Genomic DNA, 22,914 nt, shown 5'->3' with positions numbered 1-22,914 from the left:
TTGTTCCAGCCACAAAGTGTTTCCTTTGGTGAATAATTGGGTGCCAAAAGTATGCAACCATTTCAAAAGCCATTTAGAAACCAAACACTTTTATTTTTGAAAGACCATTTTAATCATTTTGCATAGTGTTGGGCCATTCATATATATATATTAGTGTTTGATTTTAGGATATTGGTTTGTTTGCTTTTATGACAATTTTGGTACTGTGGGTCACACTTCATATTTAGTGTAAAATTTGGGTCCTAAAGCAAAACCAGTTGAGAACCAATGACATGAAAAATCATTAAAATTTAAATTCCACCAAAATGTTTTGGAAAAATGATCTCAACCTCTGTTTGCTCTGTTCCCAGGATAATGACCCTCTGTTTAGTCAGTCCCCCTGGAGAAATAAACTGACAGGAACTGATGGAGAGACATTAGGTGGCTTTCCTGTCAAGTTTCTTGTGCAAGTGGTAAGAATTGTCACTACTAATGTTGTCTATTTACTTGAATTTCCACAGAGTTTCAATATTTAGTTTTATTCTCCTGCTAGACACGCCTGTCCAAAATCCTCATGATTAAAAAAGAACACATAAAGCATTTGAAGGAGATGAACACAGAAGCTGAGAAGCTGGTAAGTGTCTGACAGAAGATAGGGTGTTTCTGTACACGTTAACTTAGTAGTATACCATGTAACTTCTTCCATTATTCCTCTGCAGAAGTCCTATTCCATACCGATCGGATTGGACTTGCAGAAGAGATATGCCACAACAGTACTGGAACTGGAACAGCTTAATAAAGACCTCAACAAAGTCCTTCATGAAGTACAGCAGTTTTGCTATGAGGTACGTATGTTTCTTTTACTCACCTCACCACATGACCAAACATGCTTTCCAGACCTTCGGTTCTGGTTTTCTTCACAAAATCCTGGACCTAAAACATACATTTAAGTTCACTTTCACCATTTTCCTTTCACTTTCACTGATCTTCTCTTTTCAGCTGGCTCCAGATCAGGGCATGCAGCCTGCAGATCAGCCCAGTGAGTTGCGACGACGCTGTGAAGAAGAGTCGCAGGAAGTTGTGAGTCAGAGTAATGCATTGCCTGATGGAGAGCAACGTGTCCAGAGCTCCAGCCTCACCAAACTCGTCTCTCGTCTCACGGCACTCCTTCTGCAGATCAGGGTACCAGACGTTTTTTTTACATTATCTGAAGGAAGCATGCCTTATCACTATGATAGTTTTGCACCACAGAATGAAAAAAAATCAAAAACGTAATTGTGAATTTTTATTTTTGTTCCTCCTGCATTTATATCTCACTTTTTTTCTGACTTTTCATCTCACATTGTTTCCTTCACTTTCCAAGAATTCTGTTTACATTCTGTCACTTTTCTTTTCTCACAAAATAGAAAAGGTCATTTTTTTCTTTTTATCTCACAATTCTGACTGTTCTTGTAATTCTGAGACAAATGTCCAAATTGTGAAATCCATTGCCATTACCTTTTCTTTGTTCTTTTTCTTCCATACTAAGAGGCATGTACATACAGACCAGGAACTTGTGAGCCAAGACTTCAGTGATGAAGCATGATGAATACTAATCAATTAACATCTCATTTGCTCAACTTTTTCCATTCAGCCCTGTCAAGCTCTTTTAAGAGCCACAATGTCATGAAAATTTACTTCACATTGAATCCTAAACATATTTTTTTCCTTATTTATTGCAGTGTTTGGCTGAAGGGGGAGACTTGAATTCATTTGAATTCAAATCACTCACAGACTCTCTGAATGACATAAAGAGTTCAATAGATGACTCCAACCTGAGGTAATACTTAGTTTTCATTTCTGTTGTTTTTTCTCCATTTATCTTAGATTGTCTGTTTTTATTTTTGCCATTCTGAAAGTTCGAGTCACACAGTGCCTATACCATCGGTAAAAATCACCTACAATGATCTGTCTTCTGCAGTTGTTTTCAGGATAATGTGGAGATTCATGTAGCACACATACAGAGCGGGCTGAGCCAGCTGGGTAACCTCCATGCTTTCTCTGCCAACAACACCAACAGAACGTGACTGAAATTAACTTGCACCTCTCCCAATCTCAAATACAGACAGCGACACACCTCTTCAGCTCATCACTTTAGTCTCTTGTGTTCATTGTTTGACGTTATGAAACTTTGTGTTCCGTACAAGTAGTGTTAAAATGTTATGCCGGACACCAAAGTGTCTGAAGATGTTCAACTAGATAGCAAAAAAAAGTGGGAGTGTGAAGCGGTTTTGTAACTGATATCATTTCAGATGTTGCTCACACTCAATTAGATTAAGTTTCCCCTTAATTTTATTGGTGGTTTCCAACTAGGGTGTATTTCAAATGACACTCCTGTTTGGTGCAGTTTGTTTGACTGAAACTATTTTGTACAATTTTATTCCCTTTGTCTCTTTCTCAAAGTGTATAACTTTGGTCGTCCTGAGAGATGAGGTACTGTTCTGTATGTTTTAAATATGTACATTGTAGATAAACTGTACAGTTCACTCAAAATATATCAATAAATCAACCATATATAGGGGTTATGTGGACATTTTTTGACTTGCCAGATTTAGGTACTTTTGCAAAGCAACCAGTCTGTTTATACAAGTCCTATAATAGACAGCTGTGTGGAATGAAACCGTTTGTCTTGTCCTTACAAGAAGAAATAATCACCCAAATGCCCCACTGGTGTATGTTTTAAATGCGGTAGTTTTCTGTGGGGTTGTTTTTTTAACCTTTAAGTGTATGCATGACAGTCATTTGTAAATAAATTGATTTCTATTATCTTCATAAAAGGCTCAGAGTCTGTATTTTGAGGTTTTATTAAAAAAAAAAAAAATTAAGTGGCTTTTTTTTTTACACCCATATTGTCAGTCACACATAATACTATCTGAAATATACAATAAATATCTGATTTTCAAAGCTTCAGATAAAGTCTGTGAGTGATAAATTGATAACGCTAAATAAACCCATTAAAGCCAGACATGGCTTCTCTTTCCCAATCAGAGTCAGAATCTGAGAACTCAACAGCTTCGCTTGCTCTAATGGGAGAGAAAGTTCCACAACTTCCCGAGTGGACTGGCATGTTTTGGACAGAACAGGTGACATGTTTGGGGGATGAAGAAGACATCATGAAATCATTCTGTGATGGGAGAGGTGGAATAACAACCTTCATCTCTGGCCCAATGGTCTTGTTCGGAGGGAAGTTATCATACTCCACCAAAAACTGCTTCATTGTAGACTTAGCATGGCTGGTGCTCATAAACTGTCTGTGTCCCTTTGGATACTGCTGGGTGTAATTGCATGGCACCACAACACTCAGGTGATCTGTCTGGATCTGGTTCTCCTCGGTTCTGCCGAACATGCAAGGAATCGTGGTTGGGTTGTACAGGTCACCTTTCATGGTGCAGATCTTCTCATCGGAGAGGTTGATCAGCTGTTGACTGAAGTTGTCCCTCGTGTCAAACTTTGGCAGTCTCTGTGTCTCCAGGCCAGTGTGGTTCTCATGTGTCGTAAACTGGTTCATAAGGAGACTGTTGGTGGTCAGAACATTTCCACTGGTCTTATTCGGAACAGCCACCTGGCGCCGAGACTTGGCTCTTCGGTTCTGGAACCAGACCTGAATAAATTGACATTGGTTTAGAAAGCTGATGCCATTTATAAACAAAAAAAACAGAGTGGCATACATTCAGACAACACCAGCAGTAGGGAAGACCAGGGCTATAATTAAAATCACTTTTATGAAAACTGAAAGGTTGAACTGTTATTCAATTTTTCAAAACACATTTCCCTCAAAATATTTTTCTTGACAAATGCCCCTCTGAAAAGCAACTCAATTTCCCTGGCCAATGGCGTTTGAAACAAACTTGCTCGGAGAAATGAATAAAACTAGCCTCGGTGTCATCTTTAATATGAACCAGGATTTTTCTGATGAACATTACTGATAGAAATCTCACCTGAATTCTCGATTCTGGCAAGCCGGTCAGTGCCTCAAGTTTCTCTCTTAAATAAATATCAGGGTATTTGGTGTCCAAGTAGACTTTCTCCAGGACGTCAATCTGCTGCTGCGTGAAGTTGGTGCGTTTTCTGCGATGCGTAAACAAGCTCGCGCTGTCCGCTCTGGAGACGCCATGGAGGAACTTCATCCTGTCTTGAGTTGCGTAATCTGATGAGACAATGAGGTAAGAAGAGTGAAGTAAGACATATTGATTACTTAGTTACTCTCAAATGCATTTCAAGAAAGATACCGGAGCAAACACCCACCTGTTGTGTGCATGTTAGGCCTCCTTTCCAAATCCGTGGTAGGAAACAGCTGGAATTGTTTTAAGTGTCCATCCCCAAGATTTCCGTGCACGACTGCCATTGTGAGCTAGTCGTACTGGTGTTCAGCTTCGAGTGATTTGAGTTACCTTCGAAGGGCATTTTATATCCAGTGGGCCAGCCTTCCTTCAAATGTGATCAAAGTGAACTGATAGGAAGCAGGTGTGAATTTTTGACATTCGTGGCACATTTGCATCTGTAAAAGGTTCGTGTGTGAGTTTAATGGGATCTCCACCAGAATACACACGACTTGAAAAAACATGTACGTGTATTGTTGGGTTGAGATGTTTACTTGATCAGCTCCTCGGATCAGTTTGCAGCCATGCACTTCCTGCAGACACAGCTCGTTTGAGCACAATATGTAGGAATGCATCAGATGACTGTAGTGGAAATTGTCACTGATGTAAATTGGTTAATATTCATATTATATTTAGAGATGAAACATCATGAGCACTTCCAAAAAAATATGGTTGTAGTGGGGAAAAAATTATGTAAAAAAAAAAAAAAATTGAAATAGGCCTATTTTGTGATTTCTTTTTCATATTAGCAGAATTAAAATAGTAAAATGTTGATAATTGAATTTATAGTTTATATAAATATAATATATCAAGAGCATTTCCAACATAATATGTCTATATACATTATGCCCCTTTACGTAATTTGTGTTAAAAAGTTACAAAATTATAAAAATAAGTATCATTTAAAAATGTAGTAGCCTAAAAGTTTTATAATTGAAATCATATTTTATTTACTAAATACATAAATAAATACCATGAGCTGTTCCAACAAAATATTACAAAATTATTTAAAAAATCAGTATCGTTTTCGCAAAAAAATAAAATAAATAAAATATATATAGTAGCAGAGATTAAAAAAAGTAACTTATTTTACATGTACATTTTTTTTTACATTTAATAATTTAGCTGATGCTTTTATCCAAAGCAACTTACAAATGAGAACAATAGAAGCAGTCAGGTCAACAAGAGAACAACAACAGTATACAAGTGCCATGACAAGTCTCAGTTAGTCTAATATAGAACGCATAGCCAGGTTTTTTTTTTTTTTTAATAAATGAAAAGACAAGAAAAGGAACTTTCAAATTCATTTTTTAAGATAAAAATAATTTCAAGGGTGTGGTGAAAAAAAAGTTTGCAAGTTAAATATAATAGTTTTCAAGTGAGTGTCATATGAGGAAAAACGTTGAAATCTATTTCAGTAAAGAGCAACCCCTGGGATATAAAAGTCTCCATAGTCAAAGAAACAAGTTATAGAGGGATTTTTTTAACATTGAATGATTGTTTTGAATAGAATGGAACAAGCATATGTTATAGATAAAAACCTGTAAGGTTCATGTAAAGACTAAAGATGTAACCGGATAGGTTTTCTACAATTCAAATACATTCTGAATTCAAATAGTCTGTTTGTGGTGTTTGTCCCATCTGCAATTTTCACTTTAGGCCTTGTGAAATGACATTTTGCTCCACTGAACACTTGTATGAGGTTGAAATGACTAAACTAAACTGAAGAAAACACATTTTGCAGCACTCTTGCAAGTAATGCTAATGGCATGCTCTCCTTTAATCCTCTTTTGTCGTTTTAAAAGCCTCCACTACGAACAATTTTAACTTTGATCAGATCCAAGACCACAATGATTAACTCACCTATTCACAAAAATCACCATCTGGAAACATCAAACATAAGGCCGTGTCTTTTGATGGAGCCAACCGTAGCGGCTAATGATCAGCCGTTAACACATCGGCTGCCATCTATGATAGACAAAGCTTTCTCACTTCCAAAATACAGCAACAGACAGAAGGATTAGCCAGGGACATTTAGCTAATGTCACAAAGTTGTTGATATCATTTGTCTAGACATTTGTCTAGAGTTTTTCCTTTTCTCTTACTTTTTAGAAAATGTAAAAATATCTAAATAGACAAACATTAAAAAGCTGGAAGAATTTTAAGATTTTTTTAGGTTTCAGTTTTCTGTTTAATAAATTATGTCCTTAAAAACAACACTTTTTTTTTGTTTTGTTAGGTTTTGTTTTATATTTAAATTAATGTAATGCTATATTGCAAACCCACAAACATTTTTTTTACTTCATTAGATAAATGTTCTGTTGTTATAAATGTTCTTATGTTATATTTGAATCTTTGAACAATACTTGAGATGAATTCCATGCAAGTGCAGCGATTCTTGACCAGTAATATCCAACGTTTTGGAGCATTTCATCAAACCTCTGCGATCTTTGGTTAATATTGTGAATAATTCAATATGCAAAAGTAGATTGTGGACTATGTTGCATTGCATTTATATTAATATACCACAACCACTGCACAATGATATAAAACATGAACATGTAACAGGCCAATTACTCTGCAGACAGCATAAAATGGCGAAAAGAAAGAAAAAAAAGCACCAAAGTATTACTCAAGTCCCACAAAGGATCCAATATCAAGATTTGTCATCCTGTGATGTCTGTATATATATTTCCAAACCCTCAAATTGAAGAAAAAAAATGCAGCACTTGTTTACACTCTAAAATGTAGCACAACATTTTTGTCAGGAACATATTTACATTATGAATATCCCAACATGTTTCACTACAAATATATAATCAATATTCAGTACGTTGTTTTAAAACCCAAAAAGAAGAAAACCCTTCATCAATGTGAATGCTCAAGCATGCAGTGATTACAGAAGATGTTATCAGAGGTGTGTCTGAAAGGAGGGTGTTTTATTCAGCTCTGACAAATGACTTCCTTTGCTTTTATCCCCTTATAATGTCTCTTCACCCTACAGACAAGCGTTTCTGTTCCAATCTGCATTGCTACTGCATTTAAAACTTAACAAGAAATCAAGAAATATGAGCTGATCCACAAACATTTATCATTTTGTGAGAGAATTGCAAAAGTTGAGTGTTTGATATCAGCCAATAAAACATTCACACCAAATATCAATCACTTCTTTTGATCTTGGTCTTTCCTGCATTTTTCACAAATCAGTGCATGTTTGAAGACTGGTTAGAAAAGTTAAGCAAGATTATTTTATACAATAAACAAAGATATATACAGCACCCAAAAATTAAATGGTACATTATGTGGAAGAGGAAGTAGAAGTGTCACTGTCCTAAGTCTGGCACCAAAGGCCACATTTCACCAAAGATAAGTGCCAAAGTGTGAAGATCTCCACCCCCAACACACATAAGGTGCACAATTGAAATTATCATTTTAAAGCCTCTACAAAACCCCATTTTTACCTTATTTTGTAAGTTATTCCCTTTTGCATGAAGCATAACAGGAAAACTAACAAATATAGGAAAAGCTGTGGCCTGTTAATATAAAAGTTGCATGAAGAAAAAAAAAAGTTTAGGTAAAACACTGCAGCAAAACTCACCTATTATTATAGTTTGCTTCCATAGAGGGAAATGCATGGTTACTGCTTGCTAGTTGAGTTGTAATAATAAAAATTAAATACAATTCCAATGAAATAAATACTACTGCTCTAAAGTGTAGGTAAGGTTTATTTAATATTTTAATTTTAACCTTTGAAAAATGTACTTGTGTACCTTATTTACCACTCAGGGCTGCATATTAGTACCTCAATGTTTTTTGTTGTTTTTTTTTACTTTTAAAAAGGTACCATCACAGTGACAGCTTTTGTACATTTTTTTCTGAGAAGGTTTGATAGAAGTCTCATGCTGACCAAGGGTGCATTTATTTAATCATACAATACAGTAAAAAGTAATATTGTGAAATATTCTTACAGTTTAAAATCATATATGCTGAGAAACTTTGTATTATCAATGTTGAAATCATTAGTGGTGCTTAATATGTCACAACGGGGTTGAAGAAAATATCAATAAACGTCACACACTTTCACACAATTCCACATCCTTGCTGAAAACAAGTATTAATTTCTCTAAAAAATAAAATAAAATACATAGTTTTATGGTTACCCACTTTTTGTTTTAAATGCTTCATCACTCCTTACACAAGTCACTGCTGCTTTTCCAAGCCACCCTTTGGTTGACTGCCACTATTTCATATGATGCTAAACACTAACAGTCCATAAACACATTTATAAGCTTTTTGAACTATTTTAAGAGCAGGACTGAATTTTATGAAGCAGAGCTGTGCCATCAGTGCGAGAGCATCTAGAGGACCAAACCGTTATGAACTGCAATTTATGTATTGCACTAACATGACATGTTCCTTTGTTTTGATAAAGTACAATTTTATAGACCATGACTAGAATCTTTCTTCTGATAAACAGGTTTTCAGCTTCTGAATTTCTGTATTTGTACTGGAGGCCACTGGCAAAATTTTCTGTTTGGAGAAATGCAGGGAAATGCCCAGAGGCAGATCAAGAAAACTGCTTCGCAAGTTTGACAACACAGGCTTTAAATACAAGATAACCAAATACAGAAACACTGCAAATATGGTCAGAATTTATTTATTCACACTATCAAAAGTGCAGATAATTTTGACCGGGATTTAACGGTTTAAGAATTGGAGAACCTTATGTTTAGTCACAGTTGTGAAAGTTTGCCAGTTTACAGGGTTTAACTTCAGATTATTTAGTCTCTGAGCAAGCACGTCTGGTTTTGTGACAGAGCAAAAGAAATCTGCGTGTGAACAGAGTTTCGCGCTCGTGCATTATTTTAATGTGCTTTCGCATTACATTAATGCTCTCTCGCTGCTGCTTCTGCAAACGGAGTATGTGTGAACCTGTATAATTCATGAATCTATTTCAACACCTGAGGCACCGCTACAATGAGCTCTATGAACAATGCATGGCAAAAAAAGAAAAAAATGTCCCTGGACACGGGGTTTATTTATATATATATATATATATATTTTGCCAATAGTCTTTACATTTTGTTACACCTTTACTATAGTGATTATTTTGACTTATATCTGTTCTAGAGAAGTTAAAACTTTGATAAAGCTCTTATTGGATTTTTTGTGGAAATAGCTTTCAAATTAATCCTATATGCATTTATGACTGTAAAGCATGTGAATTCGGATTAAAATCGAAATTGCAAAATTGATCAAAGAAATCGGGAAAGGTTTTTTTTTGTCCATATCGCACAGCCCTAGTTCATTCAATAAATACAGTTAACAATCTAGCTTCTGAGTACTAAGTTATTAACCCAACAACAACGGGGTAAGTTAATTTTTTTGCAGTGGGCCACGCAAACATACGCGTTTGGTTGTGTGGGCCGTGAGCTGAAAAAGGTTGGGAACCACTGATTTAGGCTAATACTGAAAAGTGAGAAAAAAAAAAAAAAAAAAAACCTCCAGGTCATTACCAACCACTGAGCATGTCCCAGTCAGGTTCACCACTTGTAGTCTGTGGTTTAGAGCATTTCTTTCAGTTGTCCTTGTACATTTCAAACTGAGGTTCTCTTGATTTCCCATTTTGCCCTTGGTTAAACCAGTTAGTTCCACATAGAAATGTCTCAATTACAGTCTTAAAGTGACAAAATGGCAGGAAACCCAGAGAAAAGCTTTTTGAACAAGATTTTATTAAGACTGAGAACCAGAAACTGACTCGGAGCTTGAGAGCACTATTTTTCCTGATGACAGCGGCGTTCCCAGGGATTGAACATTAGACACCGCTCTTCGTACTTATGTGAACAGAGGGGAGATGAAGAACTTTAATTATAATCTGTGCAAGATTAGAATTAAACCGTCTTAAATTAAACAGTAGGGAACATAAGCGGCCATACCTTTCTTTCCATCTGAAGACAAGGGAGAAGGACATTGTCTCTTGCAGATACCATCACTCTCAGAGTCACAGAGCACAGCATCACAGTGTACAAAAATCTGAGGAGAGTAGAAGTCAGTTGATGCAGCCCAAAACACACGAATCATGTCTCGGAAAATACACAATTACCTGATCCTGAAATATGACATCATTCAGTACAAAAGTAAACATCTGGATTTCAAAGCGCTTTAAATGAGATGGGCTTGGAACGCTGTTAGGAATGATAGGGTGGAAAACTGTCTCGTAATGGTCAGCCTGATTCACACAGCTGTTGAGATAAAGACAAATTGGACTTCAAATATAGCTCAAGGTAGAACTGGTCAGTAGTAACTTAAGAGGTGAGGCTTAAAGATCAAAAGGGCTTAAAAAAAAAAAAAAAAAAAATTTACCCATCTACAATCAAGTCCCATCTTGGAGTAGAGTTCCGGTCTTCTTTCATAGTAGTCCAACAGTTCTCCAAGACTAGCTCTATCTGAGGATCAGTGGACTGAAGCAGTGCCACCTCAAAGAACAGAGGACTTCTTAAGTACTGTACAACTGGGTAGTCTTCCTTTACATAGAAGTTACTATAGGAGCCATCTGGGAGGAGAGAAAGTAAAATTTAGTTCGAGAGCAAATTTTCTTGGGTAATCGGATCACAAGTGACTGAAGTATAACAACTCGAGTCAAACCACCAGTCAAGTAGCATTGTGGACGGTCTTATATTACTTCCTGACAACAGCAATCTAGTTACATTATGAACAATTGGACTAAAAGGGTTTTGAGGTTTTGCAAATGCTGCTGCTTCAGGGGTTTGTAGATTCTCACATTCCTATGGTATACTGAAGAACAGGATACAATTAAGGTTTTCATTGGCAAGTCAACTTACAGGGTTGACCCCTTTTCTTCATAACCTTGGGAATTCGCTCTGGCATGCTGGATATTAGCTTCTGGGCCAAATCGTGAACCAGTCTAGTGTTATTAATTCTTGGAATTGATAAATTTGTGGGCTTCTGCTTGTTCACTTGCCTTTTGGAGGACTGACCACAGAATCTCAAATGGGATTGAGATCCAGGGAGTTGCCTGGCCACAGATCCAAAATCTCTTTGTGACACCGTGCTCAATCATGCTTAAAAAAAAAAAACACCCCCCACACAGCTCATGGACCGTTGGAAGTCACTCTTGCAGGACATCTTGATACAATTCTTTATTCATGGCAGTGTTTTTGGACAGAATTAGGAGCCTACTCTTGGTTGAGAAGCAAACCCAAACATGGACGGTCTCTGGATGCTTCACTGTTGGCACGACAAACTCATGGTAGAGTTTTACCTTTTTGGTGAACAATCAATTTTTCAAATGTCCCACACAGTCAAGGGAGCTTCAGAGAAATTTTGCACCAGTCTTCTGTGGTCCAATCCTTGTAATTGCTGTAGAATTTCAGTCCTTCAAACTTTTCTTGGAGAAAGGACTCTACTGGTCTTGCCACAAGGCCCTTTTCTAAAAGAAATAGCCTCACCGTGTGTGCAGATGCTTACCCAAACCTGCTGCCATTCCAGAGCAAGCTCTGCTATAGACATTCTGTACTCCTCAGGAGACAATGGTCCTGATGCTTGCTGGACACTCTGGGACATCCAGAAAACTTCACTGCAGTCAAACCTCTTGATCCGGTAAATGGTTCTTTCAGGTACAATATTCTTCATAGCAATTTCCTTGCATGCGAGGTCATTTAGATGCAGAGCGATGATGGCTACATGTTTCTTCGGAGGTAACCATTGCCAACATGAGCTGTGATTTGAAGCAGTTCTTCCCGCCTTACAGCCACCTTTCCTGACTTACAAATGGCGGTGCCCATTTTTAAATTCTATCGGTCTAGCTTCGGATTTCATTTGAGTCCAGCTATTTTTAAGACGTACAAGAGTTCACTTTACTTCTTGATATTGGCAAATGTATAATTTTAATCTGTTATCTTAACACACTGGTATGTACTGCAAACAGTTTTACCGCACAGTTATTCTCCTCGTTATTTACCTATAGCGGTTAATGAAACAAGTCTCACCCATAGGCTTACTTTGAGAGGAGAAAAAAAAAAAAAAAAAAAAAAAAAAAGAGATAGCAATCAGTCCGCTTACAAACCAATAGGGCTTGGGCGCCGCGTTGCATTCTGGGACGTGGCGGCCAGGTTGATTGCCTCGAATGTAAACATACAGCAAGTTGAACGACAAGCAGGGTTGGGAGAAAAATACAAATTTAAAATTGCGGAAAGGTTGTGGGATTTATAAGGATGCCAGAGACCGGTATCTGGACAAAATCAGCACTATTAATGGTTTGGATCATATGAACTTGCCAACAAGGAGTGGAGTACCAACGATGACTTGCTGCCGCACTTTTGCATTACAGATATCTTCGGCTACCTTGTTTGTTTTGTTAGCGCCTATTCTTCAGAATAGTTCCAAAGCTACAAGTCATTGGAGTCTCTTGTGCGGTTCACAAATGGATGGGTTTAGGAGCTGCAGATCATAGAACCGGCAAACAGTATACAGTAATCTGGACAAAGGTAAGCTGTGCTCTACCTAGCTGCTGGTTTAGTAACTGTTAGTGCCAACAACAGTATTTTGGATGAGTAACCCGGGAAATTTCCCTTATTTTCAATGTTGATTTAAGCTATATAAAATGAATATTCCGATGTTATGGTCTCCGTGGTCATGCCTCCAAGCAGGAAAGTTAATCCATTCTCATTTTATATTCCCCATGGCGATTATATGTTGCGCTGTTACACCCCACAATACAGCAACGGTTTACCATGGTTGAAATAGATTTTTAAATCAATCAAATTGAGTCACACGGATGAGGGGGAGTAAGTCTAAACACTACACAGTAGTCCAAGTAGCAGTAAAGGAGGCCATCAACACGGCAGCCACACCAAGTAATGACGTCACAACGCCCAAGTTCTATTAGCATGACCGGGACTTCACCTGACTAGTATTTAACAGGCACAAGTGGTGCTGATGTGATTAGTCAAATGTTAGCTGGTCATTGTGACACCACCCCCACACACACTGCATTAACATACCCCGAGCAAGCCTCAGTACAACTTGCATTTCTCCAAAACCAGTCTCTGTCAAGGGTTCATTTTCCCGTGGCTTTGTGGAGAAAGCAACCGTCTGTGTATCATTTAGTGTATAAAAGCAGGACATGGTCACCCTAAAAGGAGAAAGAATGGGTGCAGTTTAAAATTTCAACAAGACATTAGCAGGCATGATAAATACAAAAGACTCCAGCTCACCGATACTCTGGATCAAGAGGAATAATGGGTACTTTTTTATTCTGCTGGTGAACTTGCAGCCCATTACCCAGAGTGATTTCATTTTGATACATCACAATGCCATCATAGAACTGAAGGAGAGACAAGTATAAGATGTTGAGAATTTAATACGAGTACAACCAAAACAGTCACCTCCATACCGTTCTAGTGGTTCCACAGCTGTTTGCTTCAAAAGAGAAGTAGGCGAAGCGATCGTTGCTGAATTTGGGTTTACATGAGTGATCCGTCAGGGTAAGTTGACGAGGGTCAAGCTGGGGTACGGATTCTACCTTCACTGCAAGGGCTGACATGGTGCCATTGCTAAAACACTCTGGAAAGATGCCAAAACCATTACATCTCTAGGCCGAATGCCAAGGCCTGTTAAAAGCATTAATAAACCTGAAACCATGCAAGAACATACCAGTCATAGTCATGGGAAAGTTGCAAGCCAAGGAGAAGTCACTTAGTGTCCATTTGTTAATGGGCTCCCAGAGTAACAGATCAAACCGAGCCCTCAAGGATGATGGGTACATCAGCTGAGAAGACAGACAAGTTACAGCCATCCACTTAAAAAAAAAAAAACCACCACACCCCACATACAACACACCTCAAACACAACATCAGATGAGAGGAAAGGCACGGCCAAGCTCATATGAGTGGCATTCTCCTTTAGATCATACTCTGCTCCCCGGTCTGGTGTCAGGTCATGCACACCCATCATGATTTTAAAATTTTTGCCCATATTTCCAAATGTAATTAGGAAATAGAAATTCTCTTCGTCACAAGTTCCACTCACAGTTGGGAGGACTGAATGGGGGAAAGGAGCCATTAACAAATTACATTAAACCCTCGGGTATTTTTTTTTATTAATAAATAAAAGGGGACATCCAAATTACCAGTATCAGCACTTACTGATATCTTGAAGGTTTGCATCAACAGATAATTTGTGGGAGAATGGCGTGTATTCAGGCAGGATCATAAAACCGAAGGTGACATGAAGAGTATAAACCGTAATGGTCACGTCGACTTGCTAAGGGGAGGAAAAAAATAAAAAGAAATAAAATCCTCAGACATGGCAACAAACCAGTCACTAAAAAAAAAAAAAAAAAAAAGATACTCACAGTGCTCACAACAACACTGTCAGAGAAGTCAACTTGAAGTCTAAATGCCTTGGAGCCATTTTGAAAGAGTTGTTCCTGTATGTTGATGCCCCTTGCATTGGCCTCTGCAACAGTAAGGACTCCAGTGGAAAAGGTGATGTTCACTAATTCCGTGTCATATAGGAAAGGACCCAGCTGTACATCAAACATCCGTTGGTCTGCATCAGTGACTATAGGTGAAAAAGAGAAATTCTCCATATGCACACGTGATCAAAAAACACTTTCCCTTGGACAGTGGAAAAAAAAAAAAGGCACACAACACTCACGGTCAACAAAGTGTGATGGTTGAGGCATAAAAGGAGTCTTTATGGGGAAGAGAACTTTGTATCTTGTAGCATCCATGCCTCCCTCACTCCACAGTAACTCCAGCATTGGCTCAATGTTGTATGTGATTTGGTACTGGTCATTTACAACATGACTCTACAACAGCAGAAGTTAACCATTAGAGTAAAGCACAAGTGTTGCCCCCAAAAAAAAAAAAAAAAAAAAAGCCCAAACCTTGTAGTAGCCATCTGGTCCACCCATTGGCAACTTCATTATGATTTGATCGTCTACTATGGTCAAAACATAGCCTCTAGCATTCATTTGCACCGAATCTATCTGCTTTCCATCTATTCCCATGAACAACCCAAGGAGACTGATGTCAAGGGAACGCATTAGTGGATTAACCCGGGGGAAGTTCCAGGTGATCATCTCAGCCGTAAAAGAAACGCCGCCTGTAAGAGAAGCAACAGATCAGGGTTCTTCCATCATGGTCTTTGAGATCCACTTACCTGCAGAGTTAAGCTCCAACACACCCGACTGCAATTTTAAAGGGAACCCAAAAAGACCTTTACAAGTTAAATCAGACTTAATTTAAAGGAAATGCTTTTTGGAAAAAGTGGCTCTCCGAGACAAGGAATGAAGAACCCTGGAAATACTGGGTCAAATGCTATTGGGAATAGGGTCACGTACCAGTTGGACATGCAGCAACAGTATCCAACATGGTTACGGACCACTGTTTCTTGAAGTAGGTGGTCACCCTGAAGATCCTCATTGGCACGCCATTCACCTGTTAAATCAGAATCAACATTGGCTCAGGAAAACTAAGAGCAGCAATATATTTCCCATACTCACATTTTCTGAATAGGTCTCAGGCATGTCATAGCCACTTCGTAGCACCAATCTAGACCTGGTTGTTGTTATACCATATCCGGTTCTCAAAGCATCCTCCAACAACATGGCTTTCTGATTAGGCGTGAAAAACACCATCCTCCAGATGTTGTACGTAGAGGTAATGGCCTGGAAGACAGTGGGCAGAGTACGTTTGAGCAAGTAGCATATGCCACACAACATCAAAATGAGCTAAACCGCTGTACCTCAGGAACAGTACTGGTCCACTGGTAATCCGACTTTTGTGCTCGGGGCATAGGCCGTCTACGCAGAGCTGTAATTTCTTCTGGCAATCGGTTAACAGAAACCTAAGAGAAACCATTGTTAAGATGCCTAAAGACTACTATGGCTTGATGTGTAGCACAAGTTTACCTCCATAAAATTCTGAGTGCAAAGGACTTCACGGGGGGCCCATTGGTCATAGTTACAGGTCTTCTCCACCTCAAAGACATCCGGTTCCCCTTTGACACCATGCACCCGGACGCGCATGGAAACATCAAACTCGCCATCATCCTGAATGCAGAAAGAGCTACTTAAGTAGAAGATGGTAGGATACAACAACTCTTCAGGGGCAAAAAGAGCTAGTTACCTCACTTGCTGAAAAACAGTTGAGGAGCGAAGCAAAGACTTTGTAGTTACCCCAAGGATCAGAGTCTATACTAAAACCACATTTGGCAGCCAAGCTTGGGGTTAAAGATTCAATGTGGGAGCCATCTGAAAAGGAAAAGAGAGGTATAGTTGTGACAAATGTAGATTACAATCATCTTTCTTGGCAATATAACCATTTGCGGATAACTTACTACTGAGAGCATCAAATTCTACTTCATTTCCAAGAGTTAGAGACTTATCTACAGTTAGCCTCATATAACTTCCCAGACAATCCGTTGTCAGGCCAGTTTCTGAAAGAAGGTTTAAACAACAGAAAAGTCAAAATGGCAAGTGTGACCAACTGCACCTAAACAAGCACATGCATACATAAAACATACGTTGGTTAAAATTCTGTGCTGACACCACATTGAAATTCCTCTGTGTAGACAGGACATTGAAATTCTTCTGTGCCAAAACCATAACCATCAACAGCCAATAAGTACTGAAAGAGAAAAAAAAAAAAAACATTAGAAAATAAACCGCAACAAAACATTATCAATGCAGACACTTAACTTACGAAATCCCAAGAAGCCGTGTCATCTTTGCTCAAAAACAGGGCTCTCTGGTCTCAGGTGGTTAAGATCTACAGAAACCACCACAATTTAAATCCTAGTGCAAGAGCTCATATACTGCATGAGACTCTCTGAAAGGAAATGTATAAATCAGCTAACTCTTGTGCACAGGTGACGCTTGTTATCAACTAAAGACCAGGTGTCATGCGTTAACTATTATGCTGCAGTATTCAGAGTAATTTCTCACACATTGAGTGAAAGCTGAGCTCTGCTAACGATCATTGTAATAAAAATTTAGTTTTTCTTGGAATGGTATAATCATTGTTGGTTACTGAAAAAGTTAAATACATTTGGTAGATTTTAAATAGCTGCTGCAGTGTACGCGATGAGTAGATTTTCCTTTGAGGTATTTTTATACTTGTTTAAAAATAGAAATTAAAACAATTATAAAAAAAAACTTATCTCTTTGTTTAAATCTGCAAAATAGCACTAAATCTAAATTATGATTTTATGGTTGTTTTTAAAGTTGAATATGTTCCAGACATATTCTTGACAGGTCTTGTGAAATTCACACATTTTGAAAGTTTACAAAGAGCACAAAATAGGCAAAATACAGATTTTAAAGAATTGGTTTATTAAAAACAGACAAACAAACACAATTATTGCACCACTTGTGATTAAGAAATCAACAATTAATCAAAGTATTCTGAAATGTAAACTGTCAGGCATTTTATTTAGAAAGGTTTTCACTTGTATCTTGAGCAATGACCAACAGGATTGGCCCTTTGCTCACAAAGTTTGAAAGAATACTAGCAGGTTAATAAATCTTTATCATTCGACCTATAGAAACATTTCAGTTCACAGACAAGGCTTAAGGCTTAATCTTAAAATATAAGCCATTGTTTACATTTATAAAAACTACTTAAACATCCTAATTGAACTATGGCCTAATCCTGGCTTGATCTAAGCCCTGTCAGTGAAACCAGGCCTTAATGTTTGAATGTCATTTCAACTCATCACTGCACAATCATATGTTCTTGGGATTGTCCATGACAATATAACTTCTAGGTGAATCAACAGTTTAATGAGCTTGATTATAACATTTAATGACTAGTTCTCTTTAGTAGCCTCTCTTCAACTTTTCTTCATGGTCCAGTAGTGTCTGCCGCAAACTTTCTTCAGCATCTTTAAAATTAGGATTCAGTTCCAGGGCTCTCCGAAAGTCACTCTCAGCTTCTTTGAAAAAGCCTTAAATGGAAAAACACAATGAAATCAAACAGCACACATTATTGTAATACAACACATGGGCAGAAAGCATGCTCTGAGAAAACCTACAAAACTTTAATAGGAAGGTCACACAAAAAAGAAAAGTCTGTCATTAATTACTTGCCTTCATGTCGTTCCAAACCCATATGACCTCCGTGCATCTTCGGAACACAAATTAAGATATTTTTGATGAACAGACAGTAACATGACTGAAATGTTCCCAGACCCAGAAATGTAGTAAGCAGTGGCTTGATTCACGAAACATTCTTAAGAAAAAATGTCTTCTTAGCCACCCTTTTCTTGTTTTTTAACTTTAGAAAAAAGTTAAGAGTATTTTGATTTCCCAAAAATTTATCTTAAGAATATTTTTATTTTTTCCTTAAGATTGTTCTTAAAACAAAACCTAAGAAGAATTCAAATTCTTGAAAAGAATCTTTTTAAAAATTATTAAAAATAACTTCTTAAATTTAGGACAGCCCCAGACTTAAAGTCTTAAATCCCAAACAATATTAATAAATTTATTGGGTTATTTCAAATTAATTGTTATATTTAAGCATTACAACAACAGCTACATATAATGCATATTAGGACTAAGGATGTGCACAAGTTTTCTGAGGGGACAGCGATGACTTGTAAACATGATTGGACATCTACAGGAAGCACAAGAAGACAACGGTGTGTGTTTATCAGTGCGTCATCTATTCATTCAAATAACGGCTTTCTTCTTAAGAAAAAAAATTAAGATGTTCTGAAGAATATATTTGAGAACTTAAGAATTTTTCAAGAATTGCACTTAAGAACATTCTTACGAACTTTGTGGAATTTATCTTCAGAAATTTCTTAATTTATTTCTTAAGAAATTTTTCGTGAATCCGGTCCCAGATCGGTAAAACGGACTGTGTTTTATGTTTTATGACATCGGCCCTGTCCCAAATGGCACACTCCGGACTTGTGGACTTCTTCAGAGTCCACACTTCGGTGACGTCATGTAGTGCAGACCTATAGGGCCCTTAGCGCGAGTCCGCGAGGGTGCATTGAGAGGTATTTTGGGACAGACTCGATCGTCACGCCGGAAACAGGAAGAAGGTCTGGTTGACTTATCCCTCTCCATACGGAGCTGAATAAACTTAAAGGTCATCTCATCAGTCCCTTTATTAGAAAAATATCACAAATATCATTAAACAAATTACAGTCTTTAGCATAGAGAACAGGATTAATTTTAATTTCCCAAATAATATGTCCATGTGAAATACACAGCCTGCTTTTACAGTTCTATAATTGTAAATGCCACCTGGGCATTAGAATAGATGTCATGGTTATTTAAATGATAAATACATTTGTACATAATAATACATAATGTTAAATTTTAACACAAAATTAAAATGAGTTTGAGAAAAATGTATAGGTTTCAATATTCATACTACGTTTATATGACTCATAAAGCCATGACATTCGGTTCTATTTATGTAATGAATCATAATGCGATCGTATTATTTAACGCGCTATTATTATGTTTGAGATATCAACTGGTCGATAATGTTTGTATAACTGTAAGTAACAACTGGTAAAATGTACGCCTATGTCATAAAAAACATTGATACTTTTACACTTAAATATTCTCTTCTCAGCCATGTTTACAGTCCGTGAGCGAAATATCCTCCCATCTGTTATCTGATTGGTCTTTCGCAAGGATTCCTGGGTAGTTGAAGTGCGTGGAGCCTGCTTCTATGCGGGCTTCGCGGAAGACCGCTTCAAGGGTACAAAGGGGGCGCTGCTGAGCACACTTCGGAGCGTTAAAATACTGAATGGGACGGCCTACGGACTCGTAGACTCGGCGAGCACGCGCATTTCAAGTCCACGAGACCGAAAGTCCACATGAAGTGCGCGATTTGGGACAGGGCCATCAGTGGCTCAACTTCAATGCAGCACGTGCACACTTTGTCCTGAATGTAAACAACGCTGATTATGTTACGAGGAAAGTGAGCACATGCATCGTGGTACTCTCCAAAATAGTGAAAAAAGGTAACTTGGTAGATTAATTGTTTTCATTGTGCACAAAAAGTATTCTTGTAGCTTTGAGCCACTGATGTTCTTAATAGCCTACGTTTTTTGGTCTGGGAACATTTCAAGGCCAAAAAGCTCTCAGATTTCATCAAGTATAATGTGAAGATGAATGAGGGTGAGTAATTAATGACAAAACTTTAATATTTTGGGTTAACTAACCCTTTAGGGTTAGGCTCATTTTTCACAAGCACTGGCGTGACGCACAAAGAAACTAGTTTTAACTTTATTTACAGCAACGTAATCCCATGTTTAATGGTTACACTTTATTCCTACCCAATCTGTAACGTATCAATCCCCTGTTATAAAGTGGCACTTCAAACTGGCAGTTGATCTGAATGGCAGAGGTATAGTCATCCATGGCTTCATAAAAATCCACCCGAAGATACTTCACCTGTCCTCGGTTATTATAGGCAATGGCCAAATCATGAGCTCTGCAGTCTCTAGATAAACATAAAATATGATTATTAGCGAAAACATGTGAATATGACCTTAATTTATCAACACGGTGGCAGGCAATCGTCTGTGCTTGACAGTTTACATGCAGTCTATGCTAATGTTCACTACTGTCCTCCTGACTAATTTATTCGAATAAACTTAAAGTCGTTAATACCTGGATTTGGCGCAAGACTCAATGAATTGTGTGTATAATTCCTCTGCTGGTTTATAATTCTTACTGTTGAACTCGTCGTGTGCTTTTTGTAGGATCACGAGCTCGCTGTCCTCCATGAGACGCACTACTACTGGCGATCAAGTATAGGTCTCTGCAGGAAAGTAATGGGAGTTACCAGATAAGGGTGTTTTTACACCATGATAGCTGATTGGTTGACGTCATAGTGACGTTAGGTTTAGGGGTGGGGTTGGGTAACGGGGATCATTCAGATTGCATGATCTAGAAACACCCAGCAGTTTCAGAACACCCACAAGGGGATAAACGCGGAGACCTAAGTCTCCTGGCGATAAAGAGCTCGTGCATATTAATTAGTGCGTACTGACGTTGTTTTACTTTTTCTTGGAACGTCCAGTCATTGAACTTAATTAATATTCATGAGAATCAAGTAGACGTTTCTATCTATTAGCGGGATGCGGGCGCCCCCTTCTGAGCCGGAGTGTAAACATTAGCGCTCAAATGCTAAATAAAATTACCAAGTAACTTTATTCAAAGCGCCACATTAAATTATAATGGAATGCTGTCGAGGTAAATAAATCCCCTGCAGCCTAAATATATCAAATTCTCAGAAAAACATTTTAGTAAGGCTACCATTAGCTAGATTTTGTCATTTAGCTTTGTATCATAACTTATACATTTATTTGAAGATATCAAAATATATTTTCACTTTATTACAAGGTAAATGTGAAATAAACAGTTGTTTGTATCGCACTCAGGTTTACCCAGTGGCGGACTGGGACAGTAAATCAGGCTGGGAATTTGACTCCACCCAAAGTCCACCTCTGTTGCTGCAGTCACCACCACCCAATTCATGTGTCCACCAGACTGCCAAACTCTTTGGCTCTTTCAGTTGTTTGAATTGGTTTATACTTAAGAAATAAATCAAAATCCTTAGACTGTGGACGGGCAAAATAATCAAATGAAGTATCAAGAAGTATCAAGGCATTCACTGTCTCTATCATCTTTCCCTTAATCCCCCTCTCTCTCATTCTGCACATTGAGTTTCTCTGCAATATGAAATAAGCACTTTCAATTATCTATATTAACTATGCAGCCATCAATTGTATGTCCCAATGATCACAGTCCTACTACTGATGACCTTATAAATCATAAAAGCACATATTTTCTAAGAGTATAGCCAGCATGTTTAGTTTTGCTTTTAGCTTAAACTTTACCTGAAGGTTCCTGCTCTGACTCAAAAGCTGAACTGTCCACCCCCTCTTGTTCAACAGCAGGAGAACGAGCAGCACTAGTGAAACTGTTGCTTCCTTCGTCACCTTCAAAATAAATAAGCATTGTACATTAGGCTACATATTGTAGGCTACAAATGGAAAATCAATTTCTGGTCAATTTTGACACTAAAAAAATACTGTATGCCCATATGTAAAACAGTGTGCTAGTTTGTCATTAAGATGCTCTTTTAAAACATCTATCATTATATACATTTGTAATATATTTACGTCTATATATAGATAGATAGATAGATCGATAGATAGATAGATAGATAGATAGATAGATAGATAGATAGATAGATAGATAGATAGATAGATAGATAGATAGATTTTTATCTATTGTAAGTCGCTTTGAATGAAAGCATCCGTCTGCCAAATGATTATGTAAATATTAGGGTGGAACAGTTAAACTTTTTCACAGTTCGGTTTGTTTCATGGTTTTAGAGTCACGGTTTCGGTACCGTTGTATGTGATATGTTTATGGAAAAACTATAATTTATATATATATATATATATATATATATATATATATATATAATCATATTATTAAGAATATTCTAACTACAAGCAACAGCACAAATAAATACAATATTTTATTCAATATTAAATAATTTTTTTTTAGGTAGGTCTTGCATTAGTTTTTAGGTACAGAAATTAATCAAATCTAAAACAGCATTACATTTTGGACTATAAATTAAAGATTATTCTTTATTAAAGTAAAAAAGCTTTTTAATCAAGAGCAGTGAGCATAGACAGTAAAAGAAAGGCAGTGAGTGATTTCTTTGTTGTCGCTGTTCGATTAATATAAAGACTGTCACTTTAAGAGAATGCACTGATACAG

General features: G+C 37.5%; 4 protein-coding genes across 4 annotated transcripts in view; 1 reads left to right on the top strand and 3 right to left on the bottom strand.

Moving 5' to 3' along the window:
* Positions 1-2,747, top strand: part of LOC132106493 (protein lin-9 homolog) — a 12,696-nt gene extending 9,949 nt beyond the window's left edge. Inside the window, exons 10-15 of the mRNA XM_059512215.1 lie at positions 351-452; positions 533-613; positions 699-824; positions 979-1,161; positions 1,701-1,798; positions 1,940-2,747. Of these exons, the coding sequence (XP_059368198.1) occupies positions 351-452; positions 533-613; positions 699-824; positions 979-1,161; positions 1,701-1,798; positions 1,940-2,045 (696 nt within the window). The 3' untranslated portion in view covers positions 2,046-2,747. The remainder of the gene's footprint in view (positions 1-350; positions 453-532; positions 614-698; positions 825-978; positions 1,162-1,700; positions 1,799-1,939) is intronic.
* A 57-nt stretch (positions 2,748-2,804) lies between these two features.
* Positions 2,805-4,520, bottom strand: LOC132106494 (homeobox protein Mix.1-like). The gene is made up of 3 exons (XM_059512216.1): positions 4,264-4,520; positions 3,957-4,165; positions 2,805-3,619 (listed from the first exon to the last, which is right to left on the bottom strand). Exons 1-3 carry the CDS (start codon positions 4,361-4,363, stop codon positions 2,960-2,962), a joined length of 969 nt encoding a protein of 322 aa, XP_059368199.1. The 5' UTR covers positions 4,364-4,520; the 3' UTR covers positions 2,805-2,959.
* Positions 4,521-9,830: 5,310 nt separating this feature from the next.
* LOC132106496 (uncharacterized) lies at positions 9,831-16,978 on the bottom strand. The gene is made up of 21 exons (XM_059512219.1): positions 16,850-16,978; positions 16,671-16,774; positions 16,485-16,583; positions 16,274-16,398; positions 16,057-16,197; positions 15,891-15,992; positions 15,649-15,813; positions 15,487-15,583; positions 15,031-15,248; positions 14,799-14,952; positions 14,494-14,702; positions 14,285-14,402; positions 13,980-14,179; positions 13,794-13,908; positions 13,534-13,703; positions 13,355-13,464; positions 13,142-13,272; positions 10,482-10,671; positions 10,222-10,360; positions 10,055-10,151; positions 9,831-9,952 (listed from the first exon to the last, which is right to left on the bottom strand). Exons 1-21 carry the CDS (start codon positions 16,870-16,872, stop codon positions 9,852-9,854), a joined length of 2,808 nt encoding a protein of 935 aa, XP_059368202.1. The 5' UTR covers positions 16,873-16,978; the 3' UTR covers positions 9,831-9,851.
* Positions 16,979-17,457: 479 nt separating this feature from the next.
* Positions 17,458-20,919, bottom strand: ttc32 (tetratricopeptide repeat domain 32). Its single transcript, XM_059513471.1, has 3 exons — positions 20,785-20,919; positions 20,448-20,614; positions 17,458-18,092 (listed from the first exon to the last, which is right to left on the bottom strand). The coding sequence occupies exons 1-3, from the start codon at positions 20,898-20,900 to the stop codon at positions 17,965-17,967; spliced, it is 411 nt and encodes a 136-aa protein (XP_059369454.1). The 5' UTR covers positions 20,901-20,919; the 3' UTR covers positions 17,458-17,964.
* Between the last annotated feature and the right edge of the window lie 1,995 nt (positions 20,920-22,914).

This window comes from Carassius carassius, chromosome 27 (assembly GCF_963082965.1).
Source record: "Carassius carassius chromosome 27, fCarCar2.1, whole genome shotgun sequence".
Classification (NCBI taxonomy): Eukaryota; Metazoa; Chordata; class Actinopteri; order Cypriniformes; family Cyprinidae; genus Carassius; species Carassius carassius.
This window is presented reverse-complemented; position numbering and strand designations above follow the sequence as displayed.

Coding starts and splice junctions, on each gene's coding strand:
- LOC132106496 (XM_059512219.1), bottom strand. CDS start 16,872: ATGACACGGCTTCTTGGGATTTC. Junction 14,403..14,493: donor ACAGTGTTGTTGTGAGCACT/GTGAGTATCTTT, acceptor TCCTCCCCTTAG/CAAGTCGACGTGACCATTAC. Junction 10,361..10,481: donor TGGGACTTGATTGTAGATGG/GTAAATTTTTTT, acceptor TTATCTCAACAG/CTGTGTGAATCAGGCTGACC.
- ttc32 (XM_059513471.1), bottom strand. CDS start 20,900: ATGGAGGACAGCGAGCTCGTGATCCTACAAAAAGCACACGACGAGTTC. Junction 20,615..20,784: donor GAGTCTTGCGCCAAATCCAG/GTATTAACGACT, acceptor ATGTTTATCTAG/AGACTGCAGAGCTCATGATT. Junction 18,093..20,447: donor ATTGATACGTTACAGATTGG/GTAGGAATAAAG, acceptor TTTCCATTTAAG/GCTTTTTCAAAGAAGCTGAG.
- LOC132106494 (XM_059512216.1), bottom strand. CDS start 4,363: ATGGCAGTCGTGCACGGAAATCTTGGGGATGGACACTTAAAACAATTC. Junction 4,166..4,263: donor GCCTAACATGCACACAACAG/GTGGGTGTTTGC, acceptor TTGTCTCATCAG/ATTACGCAACTCAAGACAGG. Junction 3,620..3,956: donor TGCCAGAATCGAGAATTCAG/GTGAGATTTCTA, acceptor CAATTTATTCAG/GTCTGGTTCCAGAACCGAAG.